At 41.0% G+C, this 19,061-nt stretch overlaps 2 protein-coding genes across 9 annotated transcripts in view; both read left to right on the top strand.

Moving 5' to 3' along the window:
• DGKH (diacylglycerol kinase eta) overlaps nucleotides 1–19,061 on the top strand; it is a 764,231-nt gene that overhangs the window by 124,639 nt on the left and 620,531 nt on the right. The window lies entirely within an intron of this gene.
• AKAP11 (A-kinase anchoring protein 11) overlaps nucleotides 1–19,061 on the top strand; it is a 38,754-nt gene that overhangs the window by 8,547 nt on the left and 11,146 nt on the right. For 3 of the 6 annotated variants that reach the window (XM_083624574.1, XM_083624572.1, XM_083624573.1), the window contains 5 exons: nucleotides 485–529; nucleotides 762–893; nucleotides 1,292–1,556; nucleotides 3,089–7,724; nucleotides 15,619–15,774. In XM_083624574.1, the coding sequence (XP_083480700.1) occupies nucleotides 485–529; nucleotides 762–893; nucleotides 1,292–1,556; nucleotides 3,089–7,724; nucleotides 15,619–15,774 (5,234 nt within the window). Of the gene's footprint in view, nucleotides 1–484; nucleotides 530–761; nucleotides 894–1,291; nucleotides 1,557–3,088; nucleotides 7,725–8,033; nucleotides 8,377–15,618; nucleotides 15,775–19,061 lie in introns of those variants that run through there. The other 3 variants (XM_083624576.1, XM_083624575.1, XM_083624577.1) reach the window with 2 other exon arrangements.

Here is a 19,061-nt window from a genome sequence, read left to right as displayed (position 1 = left end):
GAGTGTAATCAAACAATTGCTCAGACTCCTGGTCTGGGTTTACCCTGCTGAATTGCCTAGGTAAGGGTAAGATTCCTGGCTGTAGCACAACAGTATCTCTTTGAGCTTCTTTGCCCGCTGTTTTCCTTGTCATTTTTTGCAGGTGACATACAAGGGTGTGTGTCGGAGGTATGCATACCCCTTCAGAATCTCAGATGCACCACATTTGGTCATTATGTGACCCATGTACACCTCACAGAAAGGTACTGGGCAGCCCACTTCTGTCCAGTGCCTCATTGCATATTAATAACAGAAATAGTATGCACTCTGGGTATATGGATAAGTAATAAAGTACACCCACCCATCTCCTCCTGGTAAAATGTGTGTTAGAGGAAATCCATGTTCTATTCTATATCTGTATAGTTCTACATCTATATAGTGTAGAATTGAAAGCTTTTAATATAATTCTATTTACTTATATAACATATATGTATTTCTATTACAGGTCACATTTCTGTGCTTTGCTGATGAGACAGCTGTTGCTCCTAAGGTATGGTGTCTGCATAAGATATCTTAGTTGACTGGCAGAGCAAACTGGGAAAGTATCATGATATATGCCCACTGGTGATACTCCAGCACAATAACCTCTGCATCCAAACCTTGTTTGGAGGTGATTGGGAGGCGCTGGGTGAAAGAATGCTCGGCTGAGTTTGCCACAAGTCCTCTGACATTAAAGGAAAGTTTTCCTAGCATGAGTGTATTATTCTCTGTGTTTGGTTTAGGAATTGGCAGCCATGTCTGTTGAGCTCCCAGATCTTCTGAAATCCCTCCATTTGTGCACTTTACATGAAAATGATGTCATTTTCCTAAAGGATCTTCATAAACCATTGGAGACCAGTGTTCTTAAGCAGAAGGTAAGAGAGATTTAAAATACAAAAATGTATGATTGGTGGTATACTTCATTTAATTTGCCTTTCAAATTAATTGTATTAATGTGACGCAACATTCTGAATATAAAATATGAAATGTGTGTGTGTATTACTCAGTTCTACAAATTGTCAAAGGCTTATGTATATACAGTGGGAGTGTTGCTGAAAAAGTTAAGTCATTATTTTGATAATGGAAACTTGTCAATATTTCCCCCCCCCCCCATATTATACTCAGGGAATATACTTTTCATTTTTTTGAAGTTATTATCAGAAACTTCACTTTATATTCTTAACTGATGTCACTGCAGTTTAGAAAAGAAGGAATAATCTTTGAATTATAAGATGGGTAAAATTACATTTTCTCTCTCTTTCTCTTTCTCAAGAATTACCCCTCACGGATTCTGTGTGTGATGAAATTGTCTCCATCATTTGCGAGACACGAAGTGGATTCTTTATTTACTTTACTGAGTAAATATGCTGCTGGTATAAGATGTACTGTGGAAATATGCTCATTGCAGAAGCACCTGTCCATCATACCCCATGCTGAGGATGATGATACTAATCAGTCAGTGTCATCAATTGAGGATGATTTCGTTACTGCGTTAGAACATTTAGATGAAGATGAGCCCACAAAAATGATAAACTCTGGTTAGTGTTCCTGCAATATTCTGATAGCGTAAATAAGTTGGGATTTAAAGGGATTGAATACCATGATTTGCTGTTTAAAAGTGAAATACTTGTATATGCAGTAGGCTATTGGTTTCTGTATCTTATATATATATATATTTTAAAAACCTATCAAGCAATACTAGCCCCTGTGATGAACTCTGATTTTTTGGAATGACCCATCTAATAAACAATAATTGACTATGCTTGCTCAAATTTGGTAAATCTTGTGTAATCTCTGGCCTTTTTCTTGAAGCAACAGTTTGTGATTGCATAAATATAAGATGTTCTTGAAGTAGAATCCAAGCTGTCAATCTAAATTATCAGTCTTACCCTTTTCTACTAAAGGAGATATATAAGTTGTTGATACTTTAAGATTTTATTAGCTTCTTAAGTAAAGATGGGCAGGTTCTTTCCATCTCACCACAGAGTTGATCCAAGCTCTTTTTCAACAAAACTGGAAGGACGTTAGGTTTTCTGAGACGGACAGAGGACTGTCCCCAAAACAGCCTCCTCTTCAGTGCTCCTCTCCTCCAAATATCATTTTGCCTTTCTCTTACCTGGCCAGCTGAAGGGAGGAGAGAAGTCTGTGTCGTCCCTCTTGCCCAGTTGTTCTGATACATCCTGCTGAGCCAAACCATGGCTTGACATGAACATACAGATTATAGAAGCCACTTTCCTCCACCATGGTCTTTCTACTGCGCCATGCTGAATGAAGCCGTAGTTTGGCTAGGTATGAAATCTGAACCTGGGCTCCTGGTTTATCTCTTTCCAGACTAACCGTGAGCTGTAAACAAAGGTTTTCCTATAGTTTGTGGCTCATTGTTTGTCTGGGAGAGCTAAACCACAAGCCCAGGTCTGGATGACACGCTATGCCAAATCATGGCTTAGCTCAGCATAATGAAGCAGCAAAACAACCGGGGAGAAGCAATGTAGCTATGAGCTCCTCTCCCAATGCCCAGCACTCATTCATATTAAACCATGGTTTGGCTTAGCATAACATGTGAACTGGGCCACTGTGTAAACTGTGCACCAGGTAGACAGAGGAAATGGGAGCAGGGCAGACCTCCCTGTGCAACACAGGTGTCTCTGGTACTGGCGCCATTGGCCAGGTAAATAAAGGGAAGCGGGGGTCGGGGGATCGGGTCATTTTGGACATGGGAAATGCTGGTCAAGAATTAAAACAGGAATTCTTATGTGGCCAAGATTTATGCTCGCTTCATACTCAAGGTGGGTTTTTCCAAGCCTTCAGAGTTCTTCTTTGAGCCCAACTTGGGAGAATTTCACTGAGAATTCTGCTTCTTATACTGTTCATATTTACTTGGGAGTAAACCCTGTTGAATGAAATAAGTCTCACTTTTGAGTAAACATGAATAGGATTGGGCTGCCCAATCTTTGATCAGACCAAAATTCAAGTACATTTTATGCTATTAACCTATTTCTGCTACAGCTGCAATCTTTTGCTTTCAGACGTACTGTATGTTAACTATTCCTTTCCCTCCCTGTTGGCACAGGCCAAGTTACACCTGAGAAACTTCAAGATGCTGCTTTGCAGACCATCTCTGTTCAACGTTTGGAATCTCTTGATCCAAAGTTTCATTTTCTACATCGGAAGCCATCTGTCAAGTCATCAGCTTCTCTAGTTAACATCTTGGAATTAAAAGAATTGTCGTCGTCTGTAAGAAATTCGGTCACAACTTCTGTTTCGGATCCTTGGCTGCAGAGGAGTTTCTTCAGGCCACAGAATTCTTCTGATCAGAATGTTAACGTTTTATGTAAAACACTGTTTTCTTCCTCTCCTGCTGAATCATCAGAGTCAGATTGTTCTAGCCCAAGCCCTATTATTTTCTTAGATGAAGAAGGGTATCAGAGAAGCCTAAAGGCAAAACTTCAGTTACCAAAAATCCCAGTAATGAAAGATGGCATAGAGGATTCAGACTCTGAAGTCAGTGAATTTTTCGATAGCTTTGACCAATTTGATGAACAAGAACAAACACTGGAGAGTGGTTGTAAACATGCTAGGGGTCCTGTCCTTCAACATCCGTCTCATATGAAAATGATTTCGCATAAAAGGCCACGCTCTGCAACCACTGCAATGAATCCTCAAAGGTTCAAGGTTGATCATCCCACTCTTCCAGCCAATGTGAGGAAGCCAACGCCTCGCAAACCAGAATCTCCATATAGCAACCTCTTGGATGTCCCTGATTCCCCCCGGCCATTGAAAACATCAGGGGATGACAGTGGAGGCTTGTTCAGCCCTATCAGGTCTTCAGCTTTCAGTCCATTAGGCAGTTGTCTTTCAACAGAGTGTCCTTGTCAGTTGGGTGTCGGTAGAGATGCCATTAACCAAAAGCACAATCTGGTTTGTCACCCATACTCCGATTTTGCAAATAATATTTCCTTTGAAATCTTAGGTTCGGTCTTTAATTCCAGATCTCCATCATCATGTAGATGCACACAGGAATTTTCTAACAGTAATAGGATTGTCTCAAAAGAAGAAACAGCCCAGTCAGCAAAAACCCAAGGGGAAACTTCTGGAAAAGAATTAGAAAGCAGACAAAAATCTAAATGCAAATCACTAATGATTAAAGACCACATCCAGAAATTTGCATCAGAGCTCGTTGAGAAGAGTTTTGGCAGTGCTTTTAAAGATCTTCAGAAAGGTGTTTCTTCATGTACTAATGCACTCTGTCACTTGGCTGCAAAACTGACTTCTTCAATCTTTCAAATGGCTTTTTATGAGATTGGGAGGCAGCAAGCTTTTTCACTGAAGAAGAAAGCTATTAATGGACTAGCAGGCTTTTTGGTGAGTGAAGCGTTAACAGGTGCTTTAAAAGAGCTACATTCTGTAAAGCAACAAATATTTACCAACACAGTTGCGAAATTTGCAGCAAACCTGGCTGAGGAACTAATTTTTGAGGGGATCATGGAAGTGTGCCAGTTTTCACACCCATCAACTCCTACAACTTTTCAGAACTGGTCCTTCCATTATGATGATAAAGTTATACAGTCATATTCCAAAGACTTGTCTGAGTCGGTTATTCAGGAAGCTTTTATTGAGTTATCACAGGTTGAGGTGGCATTTACCAGACAAGCAGCTATTAGTATTTCCACGGACAATATAAAGTACATAGGTGCAGAAAGTAGTTTGGAGTCAACACAGGCCTCCAATGCTTCCTCTGAGTTTCATGATCAAGAACCAGTAGCCTTGAATTCAATACAGGAATTCAGGGAGGAATATACTGTCCATAAAGCTTTGTTCTGTACTTCTGGCATTGCAAGTTCAATCCCGGTGCCCTTAGCTGGAAGCATACTTTGTCAAAATCAGATTTTATTTAATGACATACAGGTAAGGAAACATTCAGCGTCAACAGGCAGTCTGAAATTTTATAAGAAATCAGCAGAGCGGTGTTGTGCAACACAAAAAAGACAAGATGAAGTGACATCAGTTAGAAATGTTTACTTGATGACAGATAGCAGTCAGAACAGTGAATATAATGCACATATTGTATGTACACAAAGTGACTTTAAGCAAGCAAATAGCCCTGAAGTCAGTAAATTTTCAGACTTAACAGCTAGGATGCCAAGCGTCAGTAATTTTTCTGGAACAATGGTAGATATGATTGTAACGGAGGCATATGAAGCAGTAACCTCTTCCAAGACATCCAAAAATGCAGAGCAATACACAGAAATACTAAAATTGGATAAAACGTCATATTTGCCATGCATTGGTGAAGATGCCTGTGAGAATATGTTTGCAAATTATTTAGCCAAGCGAATAGTGAAACAGTCTGTAGATGAAACTAAATCTGCATGTTCTGTTACCGGTGAGAAATTAGCATACTGTGTGGGATTGGGAACCAGTAAAAAAAGCAATAGGAAAGAATTGCATAGTGCAATAAAACCATCAGAAACAAACAAAAGTATTCCAGTAATTGTAGGGCAGCAGCAGATGCCCTTGAACAGCTCATCTAAATTTCATGTATCGCCAGTTTACTCTAATAGGTGTCTGCTTTCAGGGTCTAAGGATGGCATTCAGGGGAAAAAGAGACATGTGGGCTGCAGGACTTCCACATCCACGTCATCTCCTTGTTCTGCAGTGACTTTTGTGAAACCTGCTGAAGAGTTTCCAGATGCAGAAAGCTGTTCAGCAAAACCCTTAAGCAACCCACTGGGAAAACACAACACATACAAATCAGCCGGGCACTCTGCGCTTTGCTCTACATTTGGTCCTGAAAGAACTTTTCCTAGCATTAATGCCTTCACTTCTGTGGCAACTAACGGTGAAGATGCATTTCAGATGGAAGACAAATTGAGTATCCGAGATGAAACTCCTTGTGTCCTACCAGACACACCTCCACCAACACCTTTAATAGCAACCCAAACGAGTTCAGAGTGGAATTTAAGAAAGCTATCAAAGAAACTGAAAGGGGAACTAGCAAAGGAGTTTGCACCCGCGACGCCCCCTTCTACCCCTTACCGATCAGAAACCGGTGGAGTATATGAAAATGAACGTCATGACTTAGAAAAGGAAGAGTTCATGTTGAAACTGATGCGGTCTCTCTCTGAGGAAGTTGAAAGCAGCGAAGATGAAGAGCATTGGCCTGTAGCATTGGACGAGAGAACGAAAACATCAGGAAGGACAACAGAATATGCTGATCATCTAGCCACTCACATAATTGCTGTGGCAACCGAAATGGCTGCTTCACATTTAGATTATAAAGCGGTTCAAATGGAGAATAATAAATGCTTTCAAATAAGTGCGGAAAATAAAAGATGTGGGCATAGTGGATTTGTGAATGTTTCAGAAGCCAGCCTACATTCGTTGTTGGTTTATGCTGGTAATATGGCTGGAAAGGTCATTAGTGAAGCTAAGAAAATAGTTGAATCCAAACATTGCACGCTTCTAAGGCTGAAGCAAGTGAACTGCGGGGCGGATGGCGTTCGTCCCAAAATAAACACTCATAAATGCTGGTCCAAAGACATGAGGTGTCCCTGGGCAGACCAGGGGTCTCGAGAGACAGACTCTTCTATACTCTCTCTACCCCAGCACCCAGAAGCTCCAGGTCTGACCTCCAAATATCCAAGTTGTGAGAGTGTAACTGATGAATATGCCGATCACATTATTCGTATTCTGAAAAGAGAAGGTGGCCACAGTGAACTGATAATGGATCAGTTTGCCAGTAGACTTGCTTACAGATCTATAAAATCTGGAATGCAGGAAGCTGCTGGGAAACTCAGGATGAAGTATAAAAATAAAATAGCTCCCTCCGAGGGCTCAAAGGTAAACAGTAAGGCTGATCCCGGTGTGGATGGAAAGAAACAGAAAAAAGGTAACATTTGTCATTTGGGGCAGCAAGCCTGTGGAAACAAATGTAGCACACACAGAACTGAATGTACAAAGTTGCTAGATTTTTCAGAATCCCTTGCTTGTAGCATAACATCTGACGTCAGAAGAAAAATAATGAGAGGAGCTTGTCTGTCAAAATCTTTAACTGATTCCTGTTTGTATAAAAAATCTAAGAATGATCAAGTCACTGATCTTAAAGCAACATTTTCTAAAGCACTTTCTCCTTTCTGTTGCAAACAAAAGCTTTATCATAGTACAGGCAGTTTAAATGAACCTACCTACAGAAATGGCATAATTCATGCCATTGAACAGTATGCTAGGAAGGTAGTAGATGACACTTTAGAAGCTAGCTTGGAGTCTGCTACGCTGCAAACTACTGGAAACTGGACAAATGGAGATAGAACAACATATGCAGAAAAGTTGTCTCCATTTTCTGCAACAGCCTGCAGATACTGTAGTATGAAGGAGCATCAATACTGTGCTGGAAGTTCATCTTTGCAGCTGACTCGGCAAGAACTCCACTCTCAAGTTCATCAGGTTCCCAGAATAAGTGGAATCTGTCCTAAATCTCGCATTCTTCACTTGGATATTCCAAAAATTCATATTAATATGGATGAGAAGGTAGTATTTGCTGAAAATGTGGTTGCTACAGTTTTTGACAAAGCAGAAAGGCAGCTTAGCCACACAAGTTTGACAGCGGATAGTGGAATTGGCCAGGATGGAGTCAGCTTTGCTGAAAGCCTCACTACAGAAATAATGACTTCCTGTATGACAAACATTAGTCCACCTGCCAACATAAGGTAAAGTTAAATTATTTTATATTTCTTTTAATATATGTAAGGTGCTGAAAACTATATGCATTTTTCAGTATTAGTACAATTTTAATTTCTGCAAGAAAGTCATAAGAACGTAACTTTTCGTTTTGTGATAAAGCTTAAAAACAAGGGCATTTAATAGTATTGCCATGGAAAGTAATTGTTTACTGTGTTCACGAAGGGTGCTAGGGTTTAAGTAAATTTAAAATGCAGAATATAAGCTTAAGAGTATCTGTCGTCTTTCAGGTTTGGCCAAATTTTTGTTTCTCGTTTTTTGCTCTAACATAAATGTAGAAGCCATTGTGAAGCATAAATGGTAGAAGATAAAACATCACTGATTTCTGCCAAGTCAGATCCAGGTTTGGATAATCTTTTAGGTGGGGGCGGAGAGATACATGAAGCATCAAATTAAAGCACAGAACATGTAGTTATGTAGAAAATAGTATTGCTGAGCTACTCATAAATCCTAATAAATTTGATCAAAGAAAATCCTAAAGTAAACAGAAGCTGATTTTGAAACTTCCGTAAGTGTTGGCTGTGAAGGTTGAAATGATCCTTCCCTGGTTATGTGAAGCTGTTGAGGCTGTTTCCCTTATCTTGCTTCCAAATTTATCATTAAAATAGAAAGCACAGTTTGGTATATGTTGTTGGTTTGTCCATTAATAATACAGCTTAGGAACTTCAGTAAATCCACTTTTGTCCCTTAGTTGTTGTATGTTTCCTGCGGTTCCCATGGTAGAAGAAATATTTTCTTAGAAGAAAAGTCAATGTGTCCAGTGCTCTGCATGTGCATGTGTTGCTTTATAGTTGCAATCTACTGATTAAAGAAAAAGCATCTCGTTTTACACCAGGCAAAAACATTCCTCTTCTCCCAGGCCTTTGGCTAATTAAACAATGGAGGGCGGGTATTATTTTTGTTTGTTACTATGTTATGAGATCTAGAGAGAGAAGAGTGTGTAAACTGCCCTGTGATCCTTGGATAAAGGACAATATAGAAATTTAATTACCGTATTTACTCGAGTCTAATGTGCCATCGAATCTAACGCGCACCTAGATTTTCAGAACCTTGAAACCAAAAAATGTATTTGATGGCGAATGTAAATGTGCCATCGAATCTAATATGCACCTTAATTTTCACAACGTAATTTGGCCAAAAAAGGTGAGGATTAGATTCGAGTAAATGTGGTAATTAATTAATTAATTAGTAATTTCTGTCTCTGACCAGACTGTAGTCAAAAGGAAGTGAGGTTGATCACTTGCAAGGTCAGTAGCACCACAGAAACTACGTTAAATGCCTAATAAAGAAATGACAGTATGAAAGATGACATTAAAATGTGACTGAACTTACTAGTAAATTAGCTGGAATCCCTGTTTTAGGCATAGTTTCTTATTATACAGTTTAGTACCTCATTATTATTTTTTTAATGACCGACTGTGATATGAAACCAGTCTCATTGTTTTTGAAAAATATAAAGTCTCGATAAATTTAGGTGATTCACTTGGTAGAAATGATTCTGGAGGTTTAGCAAAATGTTTGATATTCTTTTTCAAATGCAGGCATCTTTGATCTTGTTGAAATAGTTTGTGTGTGTGTTTCTGTATGTATTCTTTATTTGATTTGTGCACCACTGTTTTACCACATGTGATCCCAGGGTGGTTTATAAACATAGCTACTTATACATTAAAACTATAAAAACACAGTATAAGAAATTTAAACCAGATTAAAATAAAATAAAATAGGCATACCACAGGCAGGAATTTCTCAGTTGCAGGTGGCCAAAACCCAATCAGCCAACCCCCAAAAACTTGGGTAAAAAAATACGAATTCAGCTGGTGCCAAATACCATAACAAGGTACCTCTGAGGCCATGGTGGGGAACTGGATCCCAACCTCCTTCTGTCCCTGTAGATAGGTGAGTAGGGTTGCCTGCCTGTCTCATTTCCATTACATCAGGTGAGATACATCCATTTGCAGACCAGCTTCAATACAAGTCAATCTGCAAAGGAACAACATTTATTTGCCTGTGCAGTTCAATTTCATTTTTTAAAATCATTTTTATTAAGAATTTTCAACATAAAAGACAATAAAAGCCAAACTAATCTAAAGAAGATAAATAGGAATGAAACAAGAATACAGTCATACCTCGGGTTGAAGTATTCTTCAGGATGAATATTTTCGGGTTGCGCTCCGCGAAGACCCGGAAGTAATGGAGCACGTTACTTCCGGGTTTTGCCGCTTGCGCAGATGCGGTGAAACGCAGCACACGCAGTCGCGTGTTACATTCGCTTCAGGATGTGAACGGGGCTCTGGAACGGATCCCATTCGCATCCAGAGGTACCACTGTATGCAAAAGAAGAGAATAAAGGAAGAGAAGAGAAAGAAGAGAGAATAAATATCGGACCCTCTATCCCAATTATATCTTAATCCTTATTCCACACACAGAAAAGTCAATCCTCCCCACTCTCGCCTGGGAGCTTCCCCTTCTTCCCCCAGGCTCCCACCCTCAGAGATCCTTTCACCTTCCTTCCATCACCTTAGTGTGTATCTTCATTAATCCACGATAGGAAACTTCAATAAACAAAGCATAAATATAGATAAAATTTATGGAGAGAAAACAAAAATTAAAGATCATAGAAAAGGAAGATAAAAAGAGAAAAAAAGAAGAAGAAAAAAAGGATCTTTCGATTCTCTGTCTGCCAATTATGTATATGACAATTGTTCAAGGTATTTAGAATATGCTTTCCAAGTAATCTCTAGCCGTTTTAGTGTCCAGCTTTCTCTCAGTCTGCTAGGTGTTGTTTTCTTAGTCTTCACTCCCAGGCACCTCAGGTCCACGTTTTTTCACTCAAAAAGTCCAAAAGTAACTCTTCAGTTATAATTGTCATTAAGTGTTCAGAATAGCCCTTCTCCAGTCCAGTATGATGGATTTCTCCCCATGGGTTCTGACACATTTTTATAGTGCAGTAGTCCATGCTTATTTGCTCGTTATGTCTTCATTCATTCATACTCAGTTCCCTATATTCCAGTCCCATTTCCTGCTGTCCAAGCTTCATCCTGGTTTAAAGAAAAAAGAAAAAGCCTCCACACACACACTTCAATTCTGGGAAAAGAAATGCAAGTAGGCAATGAGAGATGCTTAAAAACAATTTGAGGAGCATGTTGCTGAAACATAAAGGTCAACAGCAAAAGGTTATTTAAATACATTACTAGCAGAAGACCAGCTGGTTAGGCGATTGGATCTTAGGATGACAGGAGTACCTTGGGTGTGCTAACAGAGGATAAGGAGTTTGCAGAGAAGACAAATGAATTGTTTGCATCTGTCTTCACAGTGGAAGATATGATGTAGATCCCTGTGCCTGAACTGACTTCCTTAAGTGGAGAGTCTGAAGAACTGATGCAAACAGTGGTGACAAAAAAGTTACAGACTTTATAGACAAAATAAAAATGACAAATTGATGAATCCAGATAGCATCCACCCAAGAGTTCTTCAGTAACTCAAATGGGAAATTGCTGATTGTCTAGGAAAAATACGTAACTTCTTCCTAAAACCAGTACCTGAAGACTGGGAAGTAACACATTATTTTATTTTTAAAGGGGGGATTCGGGATATCCTGGAAAGTACAGGCCAGTTAGCTTAACATCTGTTCCAGGAAAAGTAGTGGATAGCATCTCCAATGATAAAAATACCAAGCATATAGAAGAAACATGCTATGAGAGATCTTTTGAGAGTGTCAACAAAGCATACAGGTAGAGATGATTTTACTGACGTTATGTACCTTTTGACAAAGTATGCCATATAAGCAGTCACAGAGTAAGAGGAGAGGTCTTCTTGTGGATCAGGAACTCATTAGTTATTGTTATTATTTTATTTATTTATTTATTTTTGGGTTTATATACTGCTTTTCTGCCAAGGCACCCAAGACGGTTTGCAATTTAAACACTTAAGCAATAAGAATATATAATCCAAAGACAGACAGTCTTCTCATGCCAACAGTTAGTTGATGGTACGTGTGGTTCCTGAGCTGGGTGCCATTGTGTCAGGACATGGAGATCTTCAGCATCCTCCAGGGAAGGTGGGGGCAGGCAGGCATGGAGAGAGCTGCCACTACAGTTCTCTTGGTTCATAGGAGCTGATGTCATTTGCGCTCCCTGATCTGGACTCATCATCAGACCAAAGGCCCATCTAGTCCAGCATCTTGTTCCCACAGTGAGCTACCAGATGCCTCTGGGAAGCCCACAGCACTCTTCCACTCACATTCCTCAACATGATACCTTTGTTCCTGTCATTCTGTGACTTGGGCTCGGAACCAGAGGAGACTCAGTCTGCAACGGATCCTTTGCCTCAGGCATCACCTGAACCAAGTCTGGGGCCTGATCCTGAAGAGTCCCAGTCTGCACAGGTTCCCCTGCAACAAACAGCAGCTGGGCCGAGACAGAGGCCTGAGCCTGCCCTGGCTCTAGATGCAGGGATTACCTCGTTGCCTTCAGCTGGGCCATCACTTACAGCTGCTCCACTACCGGTTTGGTCAGGGGAGGCTGAGGTGGCCCCTGGGTCTAGTAACCTACTAATGTCTCCCAAGCTGCAGAGACTGAGGTCTGAGAGAAGGAGAGACCTGAGTACTCGCAGGAGGAGTGCTCGCCTTCGGGCGAAAAAGGGAGGTGAGTCACTGGGGGATCAGGACCAGCCGCTACCCCGACAAAGATAAAAGGCTGTCTGGCCCTGCCTCAGGTTGCGGGAGCAACATTGCTGTATGCAAGATCCTGTACCTGTCCTTGCCTGGTTTCCTGCCTCGCGTCCTGCCTTGGCCCTGTCGGACTGACTCCTAGCGGAACCTTCGGATTCTGGACCAGTCCTGGACCATGTTGCATGGCTTACCCCCGGGCCCAGCACACATTCCTCCTGCAGACTCACTGCTCTGTATCAAGATACAGAAGGGGAGCAGTGAGTTAAGAAACAGGAAGCAGGGAGTAGGAATGAATGGACAGTTCTCAGTATGGAGGGAAGTAGAAAGTGAAGTTCTAAAATCAATGAATCAATGAGAAGGGAGTCCAAGATGGATGGGAGTTTCTTAAAGGTGAAATAAAGACTCCAGTGCAGACAATTTCAAAAAGAAAGAAAAGTGGAAGGCATCTACAGAAGCCAGTATGACTCCATAAGGATCTTACAGATAAGCTGAGCTTTAAGAAGGGTATGTATAGGAAATGGAAGAGATGAGAAATCATGAAGGAAGAGAATGCATGAATAGCCAACAGTTGCAAAGGTGAATATCAGGCAGGCTAAAGCTCAGAATGAGCTCAGTCTTGCAAGAGAGGTTAAAAATGATTTAAAAGGTTTGTTTGGCTATGTTCAAATCAAGGGGAATAACAAGCATGTGGTAGGTCCTCTGTGTAGAAGATGGAGAAACGCTACTAGGTGACAGAGGGAAGGCAGAACTGCCGAACACCTACTTTGCCTCTTGTCTTCACTCAGTAGGAAAGCAGTGCCCAGTGCAAGGAGGGACCTGCAGCCCAAGATAGGAATAGAGGGGGGTAAGAGAACACCTAGCTTCTTTAAACAAATTCAAATCTTCAGGGCCTGATGAGCTGCACCCAGAAGTACTAAAGGAGCTTGCAGATGTAATCTCAGAGCCTCTGTCTATAATATTTGAGAATTCTTGGAGAACAGGTGAGCTCCTTGCAGACTGGAGGTAGGCAAATGTTGTCCTCATCTACAAAAAGGAGAAAAAAGAAGACCCAGGTAACTCCGGACTGGTGAGCTTGACATCGGTACCAGAAAAGATAATAGAACAGATCAGTCTGTTAGCACTTAGAAAAGGATGCTGTGATTACTAAAACCAAGCATGAGTTTCTTAAAAACAAGTCATACCAAACAAATCTTTTTCTTTGTTTATTGAGTTACAAGCTTGGTGGATCAGGGGATCCATATGCTGTGGATATAGTGTAACTTAATTTAAGTAAGACTTTTAACAAAGTCCCCATGATATTCTAACAAGGAAGCTGGTAAAATGTGGGCTAGACAAGGCAACTGTTAGGTGGATTTGTAGCTGGTTGACTGACCCGAACCCAAAGAATACTCACTAATGGTTCCTCGTCCTCCTGGAAAAACATTACAAGTGCAAGGTTCAGCCTGGGCCCATTGTTGTTCATTTTCTTTATAAATGACTTGGACAAAGCTATTGATGGGATGCTTATCAAATTTGCAGATGACACCAAACTGGGAGGGGTAGCTAATGCCGCAGAAGACTGAATTGGGATACAAGGTGACCTTAACTGATTGGACGAACTGGGCTCAAACTAACAAAATAAATCTCAATAGGTTCTGCATTTAGGCAGGAAGAACCAACTGTGCAAATATAAGATGTGGGACACCATCTGATTCTATGAATCATAGAATTGTAGAGTTGGAAGGGATCCTGAGGGTCATCTAGTCCAATCCCCTCCAATGCAGGAATCTCAATTAAATCATCCCTTGCAGATGGTCACCTAATCTCTGTTTTAAAACCCACAAGAAAGGACAGTCCACAACCTTCCAAGGGAGTCTTTTCCATTGTCAAATAGCTCTTACTATCAGAAAGTTCTTCCTGATGTTTAGTCAGAATCTCTTTTCTTGTAACTTGAAGCCATTGGTTTGATTCTAACCCTCTGGAGCAGGAGAAAACAAGCTTGCTCCATCTTCTATGTGGCAGCCCTTTAGATATTGGAAGATGGTTGTTGTATCTCCTCTCAATCTCTTCTCCAGGCTAAACATAACCCACTTCCTCAATCATTCCTCATAAGGTTTGGTTTCCAGACCCTTGATCATCTTGGTTACTCTCCTCTGCACACACATTCTGGCTTGTCAATATTCTTCTTGAATTATGGTACCCAGAACAGGACTCCAGGTGGGGATTGACCAAGGCAGAATAGAGTGGTATGATTACTTCTCTTGATCTGGACACTAGACCTAGAATCATAGAATTGTAGAGTTGGAAGGGACCAAGAGCATTATCTAGTCCAACCCCGTGCAATGCAGGAATCTTTTTGCTTCTGTGGATATAGCCTAGAATAGCATTATGGTTTTTTTTTGTTGCTGCCATCACACTGTTATGTCTATGATTGTTTGGATCATTAATGCAGATTCCAAAGACATGGCGCTGCAGAACTGTGGGCAACTCACTCCGAAGCAATATGGGAGCTGAAAGTGTCTGCTCAGGCTAAACTCCTAACTGAACAAGCTTGCAGGGGCAACAGAGGGAGCAGAGAGGGAAAAGACAAATTCAGGGCAGGGCTGGCTGTTGGTCCTCTTTTCTGAGAAAGTGTCACATTCAGAGTAGCAGTTTAAAACTAGAAGAACCAAACGAGCATTTTGAAACTAGCTGGCAGAAGATGCTTTGTTAGGCAACTATTCAGTGTTACAGTCTGATCCTGTGCATTCTAAATGAGAAGCAAGTCTCGCTGAATTTAATGGAGCTTGCTCTGTGTAAATATGCATAGGATTGCAGATGAAGAAGAATAATGTGATGAAGAGTCAAAGTTTATAGTCAAGATTTTAGAATGGATGGCAGCTCAAGCTGCATTTGTAATAGGAATGGAGCAGATTTCCCCCTCCCTTTTTAATGCCTACCTTTCCTACATTTTCTACCAACTGAAGGTAGTTGATTTAGGTCTTGATTCATTTTTTAAGCAGTTGGCAGGGAAAAGTTTGTCAAGGAGCTCCTTGCTCAGAGGTAAAAAGGTCTCCTGCAGCTTTATTTGTGAGGCCTCAGCATCACATTATCTTAAGCAGCACATCCACATTCCCCCAGTGGGCAACAGTAGGGGGCGGCAAGAAGCCAAACTGGGAGTGCCATGGAACTATATGCAACACAATAGTGATCCTATCATTTTAATCTTTATCTAGCTCTGTGGGAAAAGAAGGGTTTAATTCTGCTGAATCCATAGTCAGCCAGCAGATGAGTCTCAGCACTGGTGATGACAGCACTGGCAGCTGGTCCAACCTGAGTTTTGAAGATGAGCATCCTGATGAGAATAGCAGCTTTCTCCACCTCAGTGATAGGTAACTAAAATACCTTTTGTACATGCTCACAGCCTTAATGATACGGTTTATCCTTCAGCCCTGCATTTCTTTTAAAGTTTCAGTTTTTACTTGAATTCAGCTTTGGGAAAATATTATTTTCAATAGTCAAAAAGTTTAAACACAAGTAATAAACAAATGAAACTTTAAACACCATTATGTAAAAAGAAATCTTAAATCAAGCAATTCTTGCCCTTGGGAGCTGCCACGGTAATCTTGGTGTTATATGGGGAAATTAACCTTACATTAAAATTTCACACATGGTGAATTACACCATGGTATACAAGTGTGACTTCTGAAAATTCCTCAAAATATTATTTGTATGGGATGTGACTCGGTCAGAGTTAAACATTGTAAATAATGTAATGTGTGGCTTAATTAAGATGTGCCTGTGCAGGAGCAAAACATAAACTCACTGCAAGAATCTCAATGCAGATCAAACGAGGCAATGGAGACTTCTTGTTGACTGGAGTGGTAGAACTACTGTGATAAGAAGAGATCTACATGACACCATTGTTTTAATTCCATTTCTTCATCTATTTCCCCATCATTTCTCTATGCTATCAGTGGAAAACTCAGCCAGTTTTCTGCAGCCTGTAACTTTGGCATTTTCCATCCTGACATTTAGTTGCCCATCCACAACATCCGACTTCCCAAATATCAGATGAATCATTCTGTAGGCATTTTAAAGGGCACTAATTTTGCAAGCAACTTTTAAAAAGAGAACACATCCTTAGTAGAAGGTCCAGCTGCATTTCTCCTACTTGTAACTCCTGTTGGCTTGGCATTTCTATGCAGGGGTGCCCTTACAATATTTTCTGGGCCCAGCATGCTAGATGTGGACTGGGGCTCCCATTTCCTTTGCAGTCAATGACAAAGTTAGATAAAATTTGCAGATGGAAGTTTGCATCCTCTTTGTGGCTGGGGTGGAGGCACCAAAAATATATTGGGCAAAACACAAGTAATACTACTACTACTACTACTAATTTATTTATATGCCACCCATCTCTCTAGGTTGCCCCAGCTACTCTGGGTGGCTTCCAACAATTTATTAAACCGCAGTTTTAGAACTAAGGTGTCTGACAGACAGAATGTAAACAGACGAAGCTTTCCCCACAATTGTATTTCCATATAATCAAAGGCTTAACCTGCATTTCTGCCTAGCACACTGCTGTTAAAGACACATTCCCCCCCACAATGCAACTCTTAAACCATGGAAAAACTCCATCTGCTGTAAAGCAGTTACCTTACAGAAAGTCTTTCCTTGGTGGATCTTGGGCTGTCGATATTGTGTTCTAGGGATGGGGACAGGTAGCCCTCCTGGTGCTGCTGGGGTTCTTCAGCCTGAACCAGCAGGGTCAGGGATTCGTGGTGATGGGAGTTGTAGCCCAGGAAGATCTGCAGGGCCACAACTCGGTGGAAGAACGCTTGTAGTAGGTACTTGAGAGGGGATGACGATTTTGCGCAGCCCAGGTTCAGATGCCCCTGCTGGATAAATTCAGTTGCAAACTGCTAAAGCAAGCAGGGTATTCTAAGGCGGTGGTTCTCAACTGGTGCTCTGTGTAAACCCACCTGGGCGGGGGGAGCTCTGCGGAACCATTCACATAACAAAACCTACCATAGCGAGAACAACATTTTCAAAAGCAGGCGTTCCACGGCTTAGCTGTTGAAAAATGGGGTCTGCAGTACTTAGGTACTTGGGAACCACTGTTCTAGGGGCATCTTTTGTATTTCATAACATTTATTTATTTAAGGTATTTATTATGTCACTTTTCAGGCAGACGACACTGAGCAGTTTACAAAAGATGGTTACAAGCAGTGTGGGTTTTTTAAACATTGCAATGCATTTCAAATGCAGGCGTATGTTAAAGCAAAAGCTGGAACTGCAGCTTCTCTGCTCCCTGCAGGGCAATATGGTTTTTCAGAAGTGTGTGCAGTGGCAACTGGCAACTGCTGGGAACTAGATAGTGGCAACTCGGCAACTCAGGGAGTGAGATGATCCTTCAGGGGATGGCAGTTGAGGGAGGGAGCGAGGAGGCTAAAATATTGAATTTTTGCATTGCTGTAACATGCCCTGAGACCTTCTGGTGAAGGATGGGTAAGAAATTATCTAAATCGGAATAACAACTCTTAATATTATCATCAGCACATAACAAACAATAACGCCCCCTCTCTTGAGCAAAAAACGGATTTAAGCCTTTGATATCAATATACCAATTGGTTTATACCAGCAGTGACAACACAACCCAGGAATCCCCCTATTTTTCTCCATGGCGAGGTTGCGCGGGGGGGAGCAATCACTTCTCCCCCATTTTGCTGCTGCAATCATTTCCCTAAGAAGCCAAGAGGCTGGATGACAACACTGGACTGCACCACAGAGTTTCCATATACAACTTTTTCTCAGCCGCCGCCCCCACTTTAGTATTGCTGCTCAGGGTTGCTCAGTCACAATGCCCCCCTCTTTATGCAATATGGTTATAGTAATGACGGGCTTTATTTGCATTTGTAGGGTAATTTATTTTCCTCCCATGAAAATATACCTGAGTTAGACCGTGAACTCCTCCTGTCTATGCTGCTACTCTTTGCCTTTGGGTTGGTGCACAACTACCCAGTCACAGCTACACTAAAGTCCTGGATTTCTCAATTATTTTCCCAGAACACTATTGCAAGATGAAAGAGCAGCTTCAAAATGAATCAGACAGTCCTTTCTTCATTGTCTGGAGACGGAACTTCCTGGGTTATTTTGAAGCTATTTGCTGTCCTTTCCTGGTGCATGTGTGACTAAATCAGGGACAGCTCTGATTTCACATTTTGGCTAAAAACACTTGAAAAGTGGGGAAAGGCTCATTTTTCACAAAGCAAGTAACTAGAATAGTGCCTGCACATTAACAACTCATAATAAGCTATCTTTGGAGTATACAAACATAAAATTAAACCGTTTCTTAAATATACACTCGAAAGAACAAACAAACCTGACTAGTGAAGGATAAAGAGTTCTTGTGGGTTTGTTATCTGTGAGTGACAGTTTTCATAACCAAGTGTGACCATTCACATATGAGCTGGTGCTAAGGATGACTTAGATCAGTGTTTCTCAAGCTTTTTAAACAGTTAGGTAACATAAACCTCCCACACACCCCTTCAAACCTGGCTCCTGTAATTATTTTATTTGAATTTTTAATTGGATTGAAAGTTTGCGCCCTCCCCCCCCCTTACACTATCCACATTTTTAAAAAAAACAATACTCCCATCCTGCCTGAGATCTTCATATG

This window comes from Podarcis filfolensis (assembly GCF_964270895.1).
Source record: "Podarcis filfolensis genome assembly, chromosome: 7".
In the NCBI taxonomy this organism is placed as follows: domain Eukaryota; kingdom Metazoa; phylum Chordata; class Lepidosauria; order Squamata; family Lacertidae; genus Podarcis; species Podarcis filfolensis.
Note: the sequence above shows the minus strand (reverse complement) of the source record. Positions and strands in the feature narration are given on the sequence as shown.